The 19,371-nt window shown below is 45.3% G+C and overlaps 1 protein-coding gene across 1 annotated transcript in view; it reads right to left on the reverse strand.

Annotated features, from left to right (window-relative positions):
* The window catches only part of LOC118075273 (low-density lipoprotein receptor-related protein 2-like), a 53,752-nt gene that overhangs the window by 11,935 nt on the left and 22,446 nt on the right, over nucleotides 1-19,371 (reverse strand). The window contains exons 16-26 of the mRNA XM_088658872.1: nucleotides 16,723-17,238; nucleotides 15,404-15,619; nucleotides 12,856-13,097; nucleotides 12,293-12,419; nucleotides 11,044-11,219; nucleotides 8,375-8,561; nucleotides 6,964-7,182; nucleotides 6,129-6,309; nucleotides 4,625-4,823; nucleotides 2,266-2,430; nucleotides 1,239-1,439 (exon numbers count right to left, since the gene is read on the reverse strand). Coding sequence (XP_088514998.1) covers nucleotides 1,239-1,439; nucleotides 2,266-2,430; nucleotides 4,625-4,823; nucleotides 6,129-6,309; nucleotides 6,964-7,182; nucleotides 8,375-8,561; nucleotides 11,044-11,219; nucleotides 12,293-12,419; nucleotides 12,856-13,097; nucleotides 15,404-15,619; nucleotides 16,723-17,238 — 2,429 coding nt within the window. The remainder of the gene's footprint in view (nucleotides 1-1,238; nucleotides 1,440-2,265; nucleotides 2,431-4,624; nucleotides 4,824-6,128; nucleotides 6,310-6,963; nucleotides 7,183-8,374; nucleotides 8,562-11,043; nucleotides 11,220-12,292; nucleotides 12,420-12,855; nucleotides 13,098-15,403; nucleotides 15,620-16,722; nucleotides 17,239-19,371) is intronic.

Below are 19,371 nucleotides of genomic sequence, written 5' to 3' on the forward strand. Positions count from 1 at the left end.
CCCCCAATCCTACGTGACTCCCAGCAAAGCGCTCCTGGACCACCTCCCCAAGTGCGGACCAGGCAAGGGCAGGGTCCGCTCTTTAAGCATAAAAGGGGGTGGAGCCTACCTGGAAGCTCTCAGTCGGCTCCAGAGCTTCAGGAGAGTGGTCATCGCTGGACTTAATCCTCTGAGAAGGTGAGGCTGGGGCCACAGTCTGCTCTGGGGTGGGGTGGGGTGGGGAGCCATGCCTGGCGGCGATCCCCGGGTTCCCCGTTAAAGGGGTTGTGTTGAGGGGAGTCACTGGTCATATGCAGAAAGGTTGTCAGTACACACCCGTGTTGCAGTGAAATGGCGGGCAGGCTCTCTGCTTAAGCATATGTCTTCCAGAGCCAGCCCAATCCCCAGACAAATTGGTTAACCCTGATGTGCCCCAGATCCCCAGCCTAAGCCAAGGTCTTCCTACAGCTGAAAGTTTAATAAAGTTGTGGCCAATTTTAATCCCATAACACTCTGTCACGAGTCTGTATTCCACCCGGGTGTCGCCTGGGGTCAGGGGGGGGGTGTCTCTGCCTGGGCACGCGAAGTCTGGCACCGGCTTGGAGTGAATTGGACAATGTTGGGTTTGAGGTTTTTACCTGTGGCCCCTGGTTTAAGTGTCCATTGCTCAGTTTAGGGGGGGGGAGCACAAAACACGGGGTTCGTGGCACAGAACAGCACAAAGCTAGCACAATACAGTGGTGCCTCGCTTAACGAATGCCCTGCTTAACGAAATTTTCGCTTAACGAAAGGTTTTTTCTAGCGGAGGTTGCCTCGCTAGACGAATTCATTTTCGTCTAGCGAATCGCAGTTTCCCATAGGAATGCACTGAAATTCAATTAATGTGTTCCTATGGGCAAAAAAAAATTCAAAAAAAATTCAATACATTCCTATGGGATTCGCTAGACGAATTTTTTCATTATAAGAAAAGACCCGTGGAACGAATTAAATTCGTCTAGCGAGGCACCACTGTACTTTGGCATCAGTTGAGAGGGAATCGAAAATTTCAAGGTCACACTTTAATGCAGCTCACGGAAAGGGAGATACGCAATATTTTTTTGTTGAGCAGCCCTGTAAGAGCTCAATCTAGTCCATGTTTACCCAACAGGGAAACAAATCCTTACCTTTCCAACTTGCCACCAAGGGGGAAAGGACCCCTTGGACTGGAAAACTAAAACAAAATTCCCCGCTATTATGCAAGAGGTCATTTGCAGCAATACCTGAGTAACGGAGGCTTGTGCAACCAGAAACATGAATGCCGTCTCCTTCAGAGGAACGCAGGTCTTGTCATCGTTTGAAAGCACGAGTCCAACTGGGCAGTGGCAGCTTCCTCTTTTGACTGGGTTCAACAGGCACAAGTGGGAACAGCCATTTCCCGCACACGGGTTGGGAGCTCCCGGCTGAAGAACTTCATGCAGGATCTGCAAGCCAATTCCCCCAGATGTTAAAAGCCTTGACCGAGATTGGTGTTTCCAGGGCATCTCTGTGTGTAGCCTGAATCGAGACCATGCACTGCAACGTACAGAGTGCTGGGGAAAATCTGCAGGAAAGCCAGTCTGCATTGTGTGGGTGGGGTTGGGGAAAGGAAAAGCATTTCCCATTTAATCTGAAGTTTGTGGCAGTTGTCATGAAGGGGGGAGGGGATGTACCTTCCGTCCTCCATCTGACAAAGCACGAGGCCCACGAGGCCAGGTGTGTAACAGGTCAGTTTCCCCGACATTCTGGATTTAGACAGATCCAGTGCGGCATTTTGAAGCAGAAGAGCTTGCATTGCTCCCCAGCTACTGAATAACTCTTTATTTTAACAAGCCAGGGTCCTTCGGGCCTGCGTTATTATTTCCAATAGGATTGTAAAGGCTTTGCCAAGCTAAGTGGAAAGCAACCAGCTTCTTAACGCAAGTGATTCACTTCAGCAGGCAAGTTTGATATAGCTTTTACTGATGGTCGGCAGTCTGAACCATACTCAAACATGAGACTTCCCAAAACACTAATTAGTGTGGCAACTATACTCACAAGAATAGCGGCATTTGGCTTATACTGTGTTCCTGACCATGTTTTCCCTTCTCCCAGCCTGCCTTGCAGCAAATATTACTTGCTTAATACAATAGCGTGAGAGTTTTGTTCAGAGGGATGCTAGGCAAAAAAAGTCCCAGCAGAACCCAGTTTCAGTTATTCTTCAATGGCTGGGCAAGGAGATACACTCTTGGCTCAACTGGCTGGTCCGCTACAAAGAGTTAAAGGCATTACCTTAAGTCCATATGGTTGCCCGTGACGCTTGATAAGGACGGATCTATCCTTGCCAGTCCTTTTGTGTAGCCTCTGTACTGTCCTTGTTTTCATCTCAGACCAATAAACGTAATCCTCAAAGACAGTCACTGCAAAGGGACTATGAATTTCATTCAGCTCAAACACCTAGCAGAGGGGAAATGAAGTGTTGATGTCAAGATACTTATCCCAGTTTGACCTAGATCTTATGTTCAACAAAGATTCGGATGTTTTTAAATGGGCATTGTTCCCCCAACATTTGTCTTTGTCACTTCTGGGTCAAATGCAAGATTTCGTATCCATATAGAATTCTATCAAGGTTTACTGAGAGCAAAGATGGATTGTTACACTGCAAGCAGGAGCAAGTTCCCACTTTTAAAGCAAAAAGAAGCTTTAGCTCTTAAATTGGGCCGTGGGAGACAGGAGTGCCTGGCATGCTCTGGTCCATGGGGTCCCGAAGAGTCAGGCACGACTAAACAACAAACCTGAGCTTATTCCACAGCTGGAAGAAGGCATTTATTTGTTATTAATTTAACTTGCACACTGCTTTATATTTTAAGAAATCTGTAAGTGGGTTACATCAACCGTACTACCAATACTTCTAAAGTACCACATTTAAGTAACACAAGGAATATTTCTCTCAAAATGCCTTAAGTAAAATAAAAAAGGTAAATCTTACACAAAATGAAAATACATCAATTTTCAGGCTGGAAGTTGGAAAGCACAGTGGAGTCAGATTAAGGGGTGGTTTTTCTTTACTGATATTGTGAATTAACTTGAGTCAAGAACAAAGAAAGTGAATTTTAAAGCAATATACAGTGAGGGGGGCGGCTGCACCAAGTATCTGATCCACTGCTAAATTTGCCCGTTTGCCCTCTGACGAAGAAATGACCAGTCCATAATTTTAATGGTAGGTTTATTGTAGCTGTGAAAGGCAGGAAAAAAACAGGAAAGCCCCCAGAAACCCAGAAGGCAAAAGTCAGATTGATGTGCACTATAAGGAGTGAAATAAGTATTTGATCCCTTTGCAAAAGATGACTTAGTAAGAATCATAGAGTTGGAAGAGACCACAAGGGCCACCCAGTCCAACCCCCTGCCAAGCAGGAAACACCATCAAAGCATTCCTGACAGATGGCTGTCAAGCCTCCGCTTAAAAACCTCCAAAGGAGGAGACTCCACCACACTCCTTGGCAGCAAATTCCACTGTCAAACAGCTCTTGCTGTCAGGAAGTTCTTCCTAATGTTTAGGTGGAATCTTCTTTCTTGTAGCTTGAATCCATTGCTCCGTGTTCGCTTCTCTGGAGCAGCAGAAAACAACCTTTCACCCTCTTCTATATGACATCCTTTTATATATTTCAACATGGCTATCATATCACCCCTTAACCTTCTCTTCTCCAGGCTAAACATACCCAGCTCCCTAAGCCGTTCCTCATAAGGCATCGTTTCCAGGCTTTTGACCATTTTGGTTGCCCTCCTCTGGACACGTTCCAGCTTGTCAGTATCCTTCTTGAACTGTGGTGCCCAGAACTGGACACAGTATTCCAGGTGAGGTCTGACCAGAGTGGAATACAGTGGTACTATTACTTCCCTTGATCTAGATCAGGCATCCCCAAACTTCGGCCCTCCAGATGTTTTGGACTTCAGTTCCCATCATCCCTGATCACTGGTCCTGTTAGCTAGGGACCATGGGAGTTGTAGGCCAAAACATCTGGAGGGCCGCAGTTTGGGGATGCCTGATCTAGATGCTATACTCCTATTGATGCAGCCCAGAATTGCATTGGCTTTTTTAGCTGCTGCATCACACTGTTGACTCATGTCAAGTTTGTGGTCTACCAAGACTCCTAAATCCTTTTCACATGTACTGCTCTCAGGCCAGGTGTCACCCATCCTGTATTTGTGCCTTTCATTTTTTATTATTTTTTGCCCAAGTGTAGTACTTTACATTTCTCCCTGTTAAAATTCATCTTGTTTGCTTTGGCCCAGTTGTCTAATCTGTTAAGGTCATTTTGAAGTGTGATCCTGTCCTCTGGGGTATTAGCCACCCCTCCCAATTTGGTGTCATCTGCAAACTTGTTATTATTAGTTGTTATTCTGTCTCTCACAGCTATAATAAACCTACCATTAAAATTATGGACTGGTCATTTCTTCGTCAGAGGGCAAACGGGTAAATTTAGCAGGGGATCAAATACTCCCCCCCCCCTCACTGTACCTACTTTGGGGTCACCCAGTGTGTGTGTGTGTGTGATCACATGAATATTATAAAAAACCATTCTTGCATGCAATAACACATTTGGCAATCGCTCCATCCACACTCCAGAGAAGCTTATAAGGTCTGTGCTACCTTCATACCGCTGCCATCCAAGTAGGCCGACCCAATGTAGTGAAACTTGTCGTCAGACCAGAAGATTTTCCAGCTCAAGAGGTCAAGGGTTATGCTGGTGGGCCAGCCAAGCCCACCAAGTAGTACTGATCTCCTGCTTCCATCCATACCAGCTTGCTCTATTTTGGAGTCATCCCCTATTGCAGACCAATACATTAACCTAAGGAAGAGAAGGTGAACGTTTAGATAATTCTGCAGGGCAGAAAAACTGAATGACTTCAAGTTTTCACAAACTACTGATACAGTGCTTGTTGGAAAGAAAACGTTCGCAAGCCTAAATTCCATTTTAGCCTGCAGATTTTAATTGTCATTTGTCCCCTTATGAGAATCACACATCTTTTATCGTAGCCAGAGCCTACTTTGAGCCAGGTCATGAATCCCTATGACCAGAGCAGGAGCTCAGATAAAAAATTCTGCAAATGGTAAGTGTGCATTGTCCTTTGCACACGAGTTGACCCCAGCACACCAGGATGAAAAGCTGGTCTTCTGTGCAGTTTAGAGTTCCAGTTCGGACGCTTTCTTTTTAACCTGCATGGCTTATAAGGTCAGCGAAGGAGTTGCCATCAGTCCTATTTTGTGGCAATATTTTTTTAACGTTTTGATTGGTCAAGGTTGCCAAGCCTGCTTGAAAAGTTTTCGTATGGGGTGGGTAGGCACAGCGATACAATGTGCACCTCTGCTCTTTTTTATTTTAAAGCTTAGGCTAGCCTTGAAAAGAAGCCAAGATCAAGAGCCAAGACTGGAATGGCAGGCCAGCAAAGCTTCTCACAGTAATTAGAATGGCATGTGTGGCTTTTGGGCAGCCTGTATCTGGCACATGCAGCAGACTACATGGTACCTTGGTTCCCAAACGCCTTGGTTCCCAAACGCCGAAAACCCAAAAGTAAATGTTCCAGTTTTTGAATGTTTTTTGTGTTTTTGAGGCTTTTTCAGTTAATTTGTTTTTGTGACTGTGTGGAACCCAGTTCAGCTACTGATTGATTGATTGATAGTGTGGCTGCGGAAATGGCTAAAAGCCCCCCCATCCAAACAATGACTATCATGAGTGCAGGTAAGAAAAACTTTTTTTTTTATCATCTACAATACTGTCTTATTTATTTTATTGCACAGTACATTGATTTTTGCTTTCATTTCCCCATTGTTTTGATGGGATAGCATCCAATTTCATTGTAATTACACAATGACAATAAAGAAATCTAATATACTGTAATCTAATTTTGTGGATCGGTGGTCTCGTGAGATAGTAAAATTCATGATAAACTGCTGTTTTTATGAGTGGTTTTTAAAAGTCTGGAACGGGTTAATCCATTTTGCATTACTTTCTACGGGAAAGTGCACCTTGGTCTTGGAACAGACTTCCAGAACAGATTAAGTTTGAGACCCAAGGTACCCCCTGTATTCCAATGAGAAGCCCAACCCTCTTGGAAGCAATGTTCATAAAATACAGAGACTTTGAAAGTCTTACCCATCCAACAGGTGGAGTGCGAGTGACCGAGGCTGATCCAGGTAATCAAGAACCACAGTGTGCTCAGGAATTCCTCTCCATTTACCATTTAGCTGTGTAGCCATGATCTGTCCTGCCATCCCATCTGTCCAGTAAAGATTTCTTCCTACCCAGTCTACTGCTATGCAATCCGATTTGATTCCTGGAGTCATTGGGGGGGGGGGATGGGATAAAATGAGTGCACTCCACCGACACTTGGAGGTAAAGAACGTAACTCTCCATGCAAATCAGTCATTGCCTGTATTTACTCAAGCAGGTGCCAACTTGCTGTGTTAAAATCACCTAGGCCAGGGGTGGCCAACACCCAAGAGACTGCGATCTTCTCACCGAGTTAAAAACTGGCAGTGATCTACCCCCTTTTGGGGGGTTTGGATCAAAGTTGTTGAGTTTTTTCAGAGAGGAGGTAAAATGTTGAGCTTTTTTTAGGGGAGCCACAATTGTTCAGCTTCTTTGGGGGGAGCCAATGATCTAAGAGTGATCTACCGCAGACATCCAGTGATCTACCTGATCTAGGCTATTAGAAAAGACAGGTGAAGCTACCTGCAATGACTTTCTGCGGCAGTTCATGGATTGTACAATTTTCAGTTGTGCTTCAAACCACCTTGCAAATACTGGTGGCCTGAACATGCGGTTGTTCTTGAATTAGCCCAGGAAGCTTCTTCTGAAGCCAGATTCAGTTTGTTATTATTTTACATTCAACAAGTAGGAAGTTCCATCAGAGACTTTCAGCGTACAAAGTTCAAAGTAAGTAGTTTGCTCCCAAGTCAGATGCCCGAACCTAAACCAAAACACCCACCTTTAACTAGAGTCCCTCTTTCCTTGTTTCTCATGTTCATCCACTTAATACTTTCGGCATTGAGGTCCATCCAGAAGATTTTCTGCTCCACCAAGTCATAGTCGATCGAAAAGATAATAAGGTCCTTCTCAGTGGTCAATATAACATCTTCTTTCAGGCTCCTTAATCCATATAGGATCAAATTGAACTGAACCGCAACAAGCAACTTCGGCTCAGAGCCTGCAGGAAAGAGAAGTGGTTACACATTGCAGTTTAGACCCCTGCTGCCACCACCTGGAGCACAATACTTGGCAGGGCATTGCACAGACTCCTAGAAGCATAGGCATAGTCAACCCCAGCATTCAGTAAACTGAATCTGCCGAGTTGGTGCTTCGGACAAGTGAAAGCTTGCAAGCGAATCGTCTGCCAGCCAGTTTTCTTTTTTTTTTAAAAAAAAAAAGTTACCACTGTACTTAACATGACTCCCCACATTTTTATTTGGATGAAGAGTAATACTTGGCAAGTTATGCCAGCTTTCTTTTTACAGTGGTACCTCTACTTACGAATGTTTCTACTTACAAATGGAGCTCCGTCCGCCACCTTGGATGCGGTTTAGATAGGATTTTTTCTACTTACGAATTTTTAGATAGGGTTGCTTCGACTTACGAATTTTTTCTCCCAATGCATTCCTATGGGATTCGACTTATAAATTTTTTCGACTTACAAATGTGCGTTTGGAACGCATTAAATTCGTAAGTAGAGGTACCACTGTATTTGTTTGCAGCTTCAGTCTTTGCAAAGCAATGCTACTTTTGGAAGGTGCTAAGTTGGGAGTCCTTTCCCAACTAACAACTATTAGAGCTGATCAGCAAGCTCCCATCACTTTTCCAGCACCGTGCAAGACAAAACAGTGGCTTAGTTTCTAAAGCTTCCTAGCCCCAAGTCTGTAGGTGCATGTAAAGGTAAAGGTAAAGGGACCCCTGACCATTAGGTCCAGTCGTGGCAGACTCTGGGGTTGTGGTGCTCATCTCGCGTTATTGGCCGAGGGAGCCGGCATACAGCTTCCAGGTCATGTGGCCAGCATGACTAAGCTGCTTCTGGCGAACCAGAGCAGCACATGGAAATGCTGTTTACCTTCCTGCTGTAGCAGTACCTATTTATCTCCTTGCACTTTGACGTGCTTTTGAACTGCTAGGTTGGCAGGAGCTGGGACCGAACAACGGGAGCTCACCCCATCACGGGGATTTGAACCGCCGACCTTCTGATCGGCAAGCCCTAGGGTCAGTGGTTTAGACCACAGTGCCACCCACGTCCCGCGGGTGCATGTACCTGAAGCCAAATTCTTTTATTCAGGCAAGCTCAGCTCAAGCCACCGAACCATGCAGACAGATGCCTACCAGAAGAGGCAAGCTACGCATTTACAGGGCCTTACCAACTACTTTGCAGGTGTGGCCATCTGGTTCCAGCAAGTAGCCAGGGTGGCAAGTGCACATATAGCTTCCTTCTGTGTTGACACAAGTCTGGCTGCATTTCTCCTCCGACAGCTCTTTACATTCATTGATATCTTTGCAGGAGCGCCTGTCGCTCCTTAGCCGGAATCCTTCGTAGCAAGCACATTTCTGTAGGGAGAAGGTTACGTTTAAAGAAACTTGGGTCTTCATGTTGCAGGCAAGCAGGTTGCTTCTATCATCTTCGTTCAGAGCTTTTATTGTTGGAACGCACATGTATGAAAAGTTGCTGCTGGAGAAAAGTGAAATGATCGTTGCTGCTCAAGATTGATTGGTTGCTGTGTGTTCCATCAAGCTGAAAGAATCCCAGCAGGACAGAATGGAAGCTTAAGCTACCCATTCAACAGAGCAGGCAGACAAGGGGGCCTGGATTTGAAGGAAGATGTTCCCTTCAACAGAGCTGGGAAATGAAGAGCTAAGCTTTCTAGGCTGGCGGCTGCAGCTTGTGAAGTGTTAGGCAATTTGAAGGGTCCTCTAAGTATGAATGATGGTGCTGGAGGAGACTCTTGAGAGTCCCATGGACTGCAAGAAGATCAAACCTCTCCATTCTTAAGGAAATCAGCCCTGAGTGCTCCCTGGAAGGACAGATTGTTAAGCTGAGGCTCCAATACTTTGGCCACCTCATGAGAAGAGAAGAATCCTTGGAAAAGACCCTGATGTTGGGAAAGATTGAGGGCACTAGGAGAAGGGGACGACAGAGGACAAGATGGTTGGACAGTGTTCTCGAAGCTACGAACATGAGTTTGACCAAACTACGGGAGGCAGTGCAAGACAGGAGTGCCTGGCGTGCTATGGTCCATGGGGTCACGAAGAGTCGGACACGACTAAACGACTAAACAACTAAGTATGAATGATAGGTGATGAGGTAGGGGACAGAAACAAAGGGAAATGTGCTCAATACAGCTCTTTCTTAACGTACAGTTTTAGGAGAAGAGTCTCAGTCTGTTCTGACGACTAATATAGTGGTTGGCCCACAGTTTTAACCAGGACTGCAATGAACATTCTTTCCCTGTGATCACAAATGAAAACTCTCCACTGCTGCAATTAGACTTGCAAAATCCCTACTGGTACAAGTCAGCTTTCCTACCTCCTACCAAGGCTGGGGGTGGAGAACTGGTTTCCTAAAGAAACCCCATCCCCTGCACCTGATATTAACTTTAAAATGAAACCAAACATGGTTGCCAAGCAAGCGGACACATTAAAGTTTGGCTTCAAGCTGGAAGCCTTGCTGGAAAAAGTTGACCAATATGCCATCCGCTGAATGCCTATCTTCCGACTCAGAACTGGAATGGTGGAAATCCATACAGTGAGCAGACATTCAGTTTTAAAGGGCATTTAGGCCAACACAAGGTTAAAACTGAGTAACGAAGCTGACATGCATCTTACAAAACTTGACAATATAGCTATCTGCCACTTTCCTGCACCAAGAGGAATTTGGCTTTCGTGGAAAGAGCCTTGGTAAGCTTTGTCCTGGCAGAAGCAGCAGTCCGTTTAGAAGTCACTCAATGCAGAGCCCTGTGGAATGGGTTCTAATGGGCAGGGAGGATATATGAATTGCAATTCATCCCTCCAGACTCCCAACGTGTGCGAGTTGAACAGGGTTTCAAAACCCCATCCTTGGCAGCAAAATTAAAAGCAGCTCTGAAGTAAGGTGGCTCGCCTTTTCGTACATCGCTTAACGAAGGAGCAGGCGACAGCTTGGGTTCAAAAATATAATTTGCAGTGGTACCTTGACAACTGAACGATTCGACTTCCAAAGTCGACAACCCCGGAAGTCTTCTCGCCGTGCGTGCGTTCTGCGCCTGCGCAAAGCGGTGTGCGTGTTCTGCACATGCGTAGAAGCGCGAAATTGCACTTTGCGCATGCGCAGAAGCGCCGCTTCGACAACCGAAGACTTCGACTTACGAAGACGGCCGCAGAACAGTTCGTCTTCGTAAGTCGAGGTACCACTGTATTTACTTATATCTTTGCATTAAAGGTAAAGGGACCCCTGACCATCAGGTCCAGTCGCGTCCGACTCTGGGGTTGTGGCGCTCATCTTGCTCTATAGGCCGAGGGAGCCGGCGTTTGTCCGCAGACAGCTTCCGGGTCATGTGACCAGCATGACAAAGCTGCTTCTGGCAAACCAGAGCAGCGCACGGAAATGCCGTTTACCTTCCCGCCGGAGCGGTCCCTATTTATCTACTTGCACTTTGATGTGCTTTCGAACTGCATTAGTTCACAGCAATTGCAGCAGTAAAAACTATGCAGGTGAAATGCGTGTGTTTACAATATAACCAGCTTCAGGCAAGTGCCTAAAGCTGGAGCAAGTGGAGGCATAGCTGCATCTAACGCTGGGCAAAGGATGAGAAAGTGAGAGGAACAAGAAGTCCTATATGCTCCTTCCTCTCCAGGATATGAGGGGAAATGACATCACACAGTCTACCCATTGTATTTCTACGGCCTGTGTATTTGCCTAGCAGCAATACAGCTCTGTGGACTCAGCCCCTTCTCATGCTAACTAGCAAGAATATGCATTGGTTAGGTTTGGCTGCTAATCTCCCACAAGCCCAAAGTGGTAGTATCGTCAACATCCGAGAAATAGCAAACTTACAGGCCCGCTAGGAGACTTGTAGCAGATCTGGGAACACGACCGCTGGCATGCAAGGGCACAATACCTGCCTTCATCCATTCCACCTTGACAGTCTGGTCTCCCGTTGCACACCAGAGTGTAATTAATGCAGGTTTCGCCACACTGGAATTCATAGCCCAGGCACTTCCTCGGCTTGCCTGTGTAACAGCAAGGAAAAAAACCTCAAAGACTGTACAAGGATTAAAATGTAGAGCAGAAATACTGTAAGTGGGTTTTCAGAACTCTTAAGGGGCCAAGCTGTTACAGCAGTAAAACCTGCATGCCTTTCTACCAGTGGATTTTAAAGGCAGTGAAGAAGAAGGAGGGCATGCAACTGAGAGTTGAAGAGTTTGGTTTCCCAGTTCCTCGTGAGTCTGGTGATGAAAAGTGATCAAGGGAGGAACTGCAGGGGAGAGGGCGGTGAGGATCCAGCAGCACTCCCCCTTACCTTTTTACACTTTAAAACTGCACCTCCCGCCCTACTGGGGCAGACGCAGATTTATGTTTTTAAAAGGTCTGCTGCTACTGCGTGTACTTTGGCTATCATTTTGCTCATCTGCTAAGGGAATACCACACAGCAGGGTCAAATCCTGCTCATGTTCTTAAGAGTGAAATGGGTGGCAGTGAAGACTATTGCACTTGCATTGCTGATGAAATTACTGCAGGCTCATTAACAAGCTTGCAGGAATGCCTATTAAAGCAGGTTTGGGGAACCAAAATGTTGTACTACGGTATAAATGCCATCGTCCATGGCCATGTTTGTTTTGTGCTGACGGGGGTTGTAGTTCAGCAACAACTGGAGAGCCAGCGGTTCCTCACTCTTGTATTAGAAGTTCTGATCCACTCTACACCTAGTGCTGGGTGTTGCCGTTTCTCCAAAAAGCGGAGCAGCTTTCTATGGAAAGTGCAGGTAGCTCCCTAACACAACTAAGCTGCAAGACTGTCAATCCACTTTGCCTTCTGCTATTCTCTAGACAGGCCTCAGGGTGTTCACTCGAGGATTCCCCCCCCCCCCCATACTTGTTTTGATTTCTCCTTTACAGAATGTGCGATTACTCTGCTGGTGAACAGCACAAGTAATTCCACCACCTAAGACTTTTAAAGGCAAGGTATTTTTCTCGTGGCTCTTGAATGGGAGTGCCACATTAGTCCAGTGGCAAAAGCTGCTTGGCGGTAAAGGCTTTAAGCAACCCACAAAAGCTCTTGCAAGGGAAACGAGAAGAGTACTTACAGGAAGTCTCATCACTCCTGTCTCTGCAGTCAGCCTGCCCATCACAGTACCATAGGTCTGGGATGCACTCGGAACTTCTGCATTGCCACTGGTGGTCACCGCACTTGTGCTCTGGCAAACTGCAGTCCTGCAAGGAGAAGGCATTCAAGCAAAAGGGATTTCTCCTTTGCAGTTTTCTTGTGCTGCTGGGATAACTATGCCAGCTAGAAATGGCATTTGGAACACTCAACAGTGCTTCATTTTGCAGCTGGCTGCTGGTGGCTATGAATTCGTGCTTGCTTAAAAAGCAACCTCTTTGTTGTCCAAGCCCATCACAAATACTGTGACTTTTGGCCATACTGTAAACTTTGGGACTTGCCAGGTCCTCTAGAAAACAGGAAATTTGCATTGCGTATTCTGCGTGTACTTGTTAGTGCTTTAAAAGAAATGGAATAGCCATCTCCAGCCCTTAATATGTTTGTAACTGATCAGATCTTTATAAATAGCCAATTTGATGGCACTCTGCATTCCTTGCCAGTTATACACACACACACACACACACACACACACACACACACACACACCTGTTCATCAGATTCATCTTTGCAGTCCTTATCGCCATCACAGAGCCATTCTTTGAGGATGCACTCTCCACTTTTAGGGCAATTGACTTCATCCGAATGGCAGAAATGTAGCTTTGGGGCTACTGGGCAGCCTACTTCATCTGAGCCATCCTTACAGTCACGGTCTCCATCACAGTGCAGGGAGTACGACACGCACTGGCCACTTCTGCATCGGAATTCCTGTTCAGTGCACTTTGCATGAACTGAAGAGACAGACACCAGGGTTTATTGTTTCTAGAAAGCACCCAAGAGATTTCACTCATATAGGATTCATGAATAATTGAATGCATTCTCCCCACAATGATCAATGTAAAATACCGTACTTTTCCATGTATAAGACTACAGTCATACCTTGGTTTAAGTATGCCTCGGTTTGAGTATTTTCAGTTTAAGTACTCCGCGGACCTGTCTGGAACAGATTAATCCACTTTCCATTACTTTCAATGGGAAAGTTCGCTTCAGGTTAAGTACACTTCAGTTTAAGTACTCCGCGGACCTGTCTGGAATGGATTAATCCACTTTCCATTACTTTCAATGGGAAAGTTCGCTTCAGGTTAAGTACGCTTCAGGTTAAGTACGGACTTCCGGAAGCAATTACACTCATACCTCAGGTTAAGTACTCTTCAGGTTGAGTACTCCACGGACCCGTCTGGAACAGATTAATCCACTTTCCATTACTTTCAATGGGAAAGTTCGCTTCAGGTTAAGTACGCTTCAGGTTAAGTACAGACTTCTGGAACCAATTGTGTTTGTAAACCGAGGTACCACTGTACGTTTTTTTACTCTAAAATAATGTTAAAAATATGGGCTCGTCTTACCTACGGGACCGCCTCTCCTGGTATGCCCCGCGGAGGACCTTAAGGTCCACAAATAACAATATTCTGGAGATCCCGAGCCATAAGATGGCTAGATTGGCCTCTACTAGAGCCAGGGCCTTTTCAGTACTGGCCCCAATTTGGTGGAACGCTCTTTCCCAGGAGACCAGGGCCCTGCGGGATTTGTCATCTTTCCGCAGGGCCTGCAAGACAGATCTGTTCTGCCTGGCCTTTGGGTTAGACTCAGCCTGACCCCTGTGTTTTCCTCCCTCATGGCTTGGATTTATGGACTACTTGAAATGAGGCTGCATTTTAAATTTTAATACTGTATTTTAATCTGTATTTTAATTAATTGTTTTTATGTTATATTGTAATTCTGTTGGTGTGAGCCACCCTGAGCCCGGTTCTTGACTGGGGAGGGCGGGGTATAAATAAAAAATTATTATTATTATTATTATTATTATTATTATTATTATTATTATTATACAAGGATAGTATCTCCTCCCATTTTCTTAAACCGGAGTCCCCCAAAATAGGGGACGTCTTATACATGGTGCTGTCTTATAGACGGAAAAATGTGGTATATTTAACACAAGCTACACAAAAATGCATCTGGGTCCCCAAACCCTGTAAGAATTGACATATGATTCAGCAGTTTAAATTGTGTGAAGATATAATGACCCACGATCATATGCATTAGTCCTTCAACTGTCATAGCTCCAGGAGATGCAGATATTTACATATCCCTTTAGCAAATAAGCCATGGTGCTACATATGGGTTCAGATTTTATGCCGACTCCATGTTTATGAATGGAACATCCTGCTAATTCACACAACCAGGAACAGGAAAGTGCTGTCCTTGGTTGCAAATTGGCTGCTGCACCAACAGCTGTAACTGTGCAGGCAAATGCAGAATGGACTTTTGGGATGAAGAGATGCTACAGCCTCAGGTCCTTACCTTCCAAGTCCCGGACTGCAGAATCCGGGACCGGCAGCCGTGTGACACCGGAAGTTGCGTCGACGTAACTTCCGGTGTCGCTTTGCCCTTCTATGGGCACAAAAAATTGCCGCCGCCGACACCGGAAGCCGCGTCTATGCACTTCCGGACATGCGTAGATGCGATTTTTGAAGCCGGCGGCGGCCATTTTTGGTGCCCATAGAAGGGCAAATTGGAAAGAAAAAAAAATGGCCACCAGCAGGAGAAGATAACGGAGAAAAACGGGAGACGAAGTGATACGGGGGACCACCGGGAAAAGGTAAGTAAAAACGGGGGTTTCCCGGGGTACTTGGCAGCTATGCTCAGGTCATCTACTGGGTTCAAGACCTAGCCCTCCAGCCCATTCTGAGTTCATCACTCCATTATCCAAAACAGTCGGTAGTGCAAAGCCATTGCTCCTAGTTCAAGAGTTAAGCATCATTTGAATTAAAAAGTTTCTAGCAAGTTCAGACAGTGCCACCAAAGCTTTTGTTGCAAGGGGCAATGCCGCCCTGTCCCTGCAGGTTCAGGAACAAGGTTAAGATACCTTCCCAAAGGCAGCCTGTTAAGACACAGCAGGTGGCAGTGTTAGCTCGGGGAATGTGTCTTATGCCATGCTTTACCCAAGCTATAGTCTGCAAGTTTTGTAGGAAGCCAGCAGTTTGGAAGCCGAATGTACCCATTTGGGCACCGCTATGCCAACTGGGTATTTGCTCACCGCAGCCCTGTTCATCGGCGCTATCGCTGCAGTCAGGGCTCCCATCGCATAACCAACTCTCAGGCACACAGCGCATGTTGTTATCGCAGCGCAAGGCACACTCTGGAGTTGGCACCCAGCAGCGGGCTTCATCCGAGCCATCGGGACAATGTGGAATCCCATCACAAAGGAACCTCTCGCGAATGCATTTGTCTCCACTAAGACATTGGAAGCTTCCTTTTAGAAAAGAAAGAGACAAGAACATGTCAAGTTCCCAGGGGGAAGAATCGGTGGAAGAAGATTGGAAGAAATTTAAAGCTTATTTAGAAAAGAATTGTAAGATTAGCAGTTTTTAGCTAAAGATTTGGAAGTAAAAGGAGGTTGTAGAAGAGTGTTAGTTAAGTTTATTATGTATTAAGATTTAGTTAAGTGTTATTATTGTATTGAATTTTAAGATTTAGCTAAAGTAGAATTGTATTTTGAGAGACGTATAAGAGATTTATAGTACTGATAAGTTATTAAGAGTATTAATAAGTTTAGATAATTATTAAAAAGATTGGAATCAAGATTGGGAAAGTACTAAGGAAGTAATATAAAGAAACATAGTTGGGAGGGAAAGGAGGAAGTCGATAAAGATTTGTGATATAAGATTGAATTGATATTCTTTTTTATTGTAATGTTGGTATTTTGTTATGTTATGTTATGTTATGTATGTGTCCCCTTTTTTCTGTTTTTCTGTTGTGTGTTTATAAAATCAATAAATATATATATAACAAGAACCGGTCAAGTTCAATAGTCAGGCCTTTCTGTAGGACTGGAGAAGACAAGCACACACTTCCTAGATTTTTTAAAAAGTTGACAAAATGATAGAACAGGGTGGTCTATCACGAGGCCTTTTTTTGGCGCTCCTCAGCAACATTTGATGCTCTCCCCCTGCCTTCCCAAAGCCAGGTAAACAACATAGGGCTTTGGAAAGGAGGCCTGAGTGCTCTGACAGCGTCCTAAAGTCCTTCTTCCTTCTTCCCAAAGCCTAGTAAGTGCTTTCCCAGATATGGGATGAAGGCTTTTGGCAGGCAGGGAGAGGGCTGGGGAAGGCCCTCAAATTCTGCCCTTGCTCCCTCCCCCCCCCCGCCAGCATTGTCTAACAAGAGCCAAATTTTTAATAATTTAGGCAACTCTGTAGGCCTGCAAAAGTTTGACCTTAGCCCAATTAGTCACATTTGTCATGCTAGGTCCTTTGTCTCGATGGGGTAGGAGACGGTCCCTCCTTTATTAAATTCACCATGTGCAGTATGGAGTATTGAGCTATTCACACACAGCATGGAAGAACTTAGTAGTACCTGGTTCACCACAAATTAGGGAACAGAAGTCTTCATCGGACCCATCCGTGCAGTCCTCGTCTCCATCACAGATATATTCAAAGGACACACACCCCTGCCCATTTAGGCAAGGAAGTTCAGCCCACCCACAGGACACAGTCGTCAAGACAGTGGTATTGGTTACATTTGGTACTGTTGTGGTCTTGGTGGCCTTGGGGGTAGTTGCCTTTGTGGTGGTCTTGGGTGTTGTTGCCTTTCTGGTGGTCTTGGGTGTTGTTGCCTTTGTGGTGGTCTTGGGTGTTGTTGCCTTTGTGGTGGTCTTGGGTGTTGTTGCCCTCATGGTGGTCTTGGGTGTTGTTGCCCTCGTGGTGGTCTTGGGTGTTGTTGCCCTTGTAGTGGTCCTGGGTGTTGTTGTAGTTGTAGTACTCAGCACTGTTGTCCTTGATGCTGTAGTCTGTGCTGTTGGTCTTGCTGCTGCAGTTGAAATAGTACGGCTAGCAGTTGATGCAGCAGTGCTTATGACAGGAACAGAACGCACTGCAATTAGAAACAAAATAAAAAAAATTCTTCAGTAGCACCTTAAAGATCAACTAAGTTTTTAATTTTGGTATAAGCTTTCGTGTGCATGCACACTTCGTCAGATACACTGAAACAGAATCCACCAGACCCTTATGTATATTCAGAGGGTGGGGGGTGGGGGAGATGGGAATGGGTGATGGGCTGATAGGAGTGGTAAACCTGTTGATGACTTCAGTAGCACCTTAAAGACCAACTAAGTTTTTATTTTGGTATGAGCTTTCGTGTGCATGCACACTTCTTCAGATACCTTATCTGAAGAAGTGTGCATGCACACGAAAGCTCATACCAAAATATAAACTTAGTTGGTCTTTAAGGTGCTACTGAAGGAATTTTTTTTATTTTGCTTCGACTCAGACCAACACGGCTACCTACCTGTAACTGTTGATGACTGTTAACGACTGTTAATGACTGCAATTGGTCTTGGGGGGGGGGGAGCAAGGGCTGAGGTGCTAAGGAAAGCTTGATCATGTATAATGAGAACGTTAGCAATCAGTTCCAGTTTCTTCATATTCCTGTTTACAATGCACTGACAGTTTGTGTGTTTGATGGCCAACCCTTAATCTTTATAGGAAAATAGAGCACTTGAGAACAAGCGTTGTGGTCATCTTGAAGCTGCCAGACTGGTGACTGGGAGTGGCCGCTGGGGCCATATAACACCAGTCTTAAAAGGATCTACATTTGCTCCCAGTACATTTCAGAGCACAATTCAAGTGTTGGTGCTGACCTTTAAAGCCCTAAATGGCCTCAGCCCAGTATACCTGAAGGAGCGTCTCCACCCCCATCGTTCTGCCCGGACACTGAGGTCCAGTTCTGAGGGCCTTCTGGCGGTTCCCTTACTGTGAGAAGGAAGGTTGCAGGGAACCAGGCAGAGGGTCTTCTCGGTAGTGGCACCTGCACTGTGGAACACCCTCCCATCAGATGTCAAGGAAATAAACAACTACCTGACTTTTAGAAGACAGCTGAAGGCAGGCTTGTATAGGGAAGTTTTTAATTTTTGATGTCGTGCTGTGTTTTAATTTGTTGGAAGCTGCCCAGAGTGGCTGGGGTAACCCAGTCAGATGGGCATTATATAAGTAATTATAATCAACATCACCACTTTTTTTTTTGCAGGTGTGCCCCATCATCTAAAAGACAGTTGGCGCTCCTGCCTACTTTGTTAGATAGGCAGTCATAGAATCATAGAGTTGGAAGAGACCACAAGGGCCATCCAGTCCAACCCCCTGCCAAGCAGGAAACACCATCAAAGCATTCCTGACAGATGGCCATCAAGCCTCCGCTTAAAGACCTCCAAAGAAGGAGACTCCACCACACTACTTGGCAGCAAATTCCACTGTCGAACAGCTCTTGCTGTCAGGAAGTTCTTCCTAATGTTTAGGTGGAATCTTCTTTCTTATAGCTTGAATCCATTGCTCCATGTCCACTTCTCTGGAGCAGCAGAAAACAACCTTTCTCCCTCCTCTATCTAAGCCAGATCCTTACCTCCCCATCTGTCTAACTATGATAGGTGGTCAGGGATGATGGGAATTGTAGTGCAAAACAGCTAGAGATCCAAGTTCAGGAAACACTGTGTGTGTGTGTGTGAGAGAGAGAGAGAATCACCTTGCAAAAATGGACCAAAGGTTTATCAGATACGAATTTCTCTAGACTAGCAGTGCCTAAGCCCTGTGTTGAATGAAGCTCCCAAGCACAGCATGTAGCAGCAATCCATGTATGCAATCCATACCCCAGACCAAAAATTCATTTCAAGGAAAAACCGACTCAGAGCTGATGGCCATGAATTAAGCAAGTTGAATTCACAGCTGTTTATAAAGCAAGCAGTGGATTTCTACAGTTGTTATAAGACCCCTCCTCCCCTACACAATAGCATGGCCTTAATGATCAACAGCTGCAGGGCAACATGGGAGATAAACAGGCAGCCCTGTTTAGGGAAGCTTTTAATGTTTGATGGATTTTTGTATTTTAGAATTTCTGTTTTTTTGGAAGCCGCCCAGAGTGGCTGGGGGAACCCGGCCAGATGGGTGGGGTATAAATAATAAATTATTATTATTATTATTATTATTATTATTATTATTATTATTATTGGAACTCTCA

The sequence above is a fragment of the Zootoca vivipara genome, chromosome 15, assembly GCF_965207765.1.
Source record: "Zootoca vivipara chromosome 15, rZooViv2.hap1.1, whole genome shotgun sequence".
NCBI classification, from domain to species: Eukaryota; Metazoa; Chordata; class Lepidosauria; order Squamata; family Lacertidae; genus Zootoca; species Zootoca vivipara.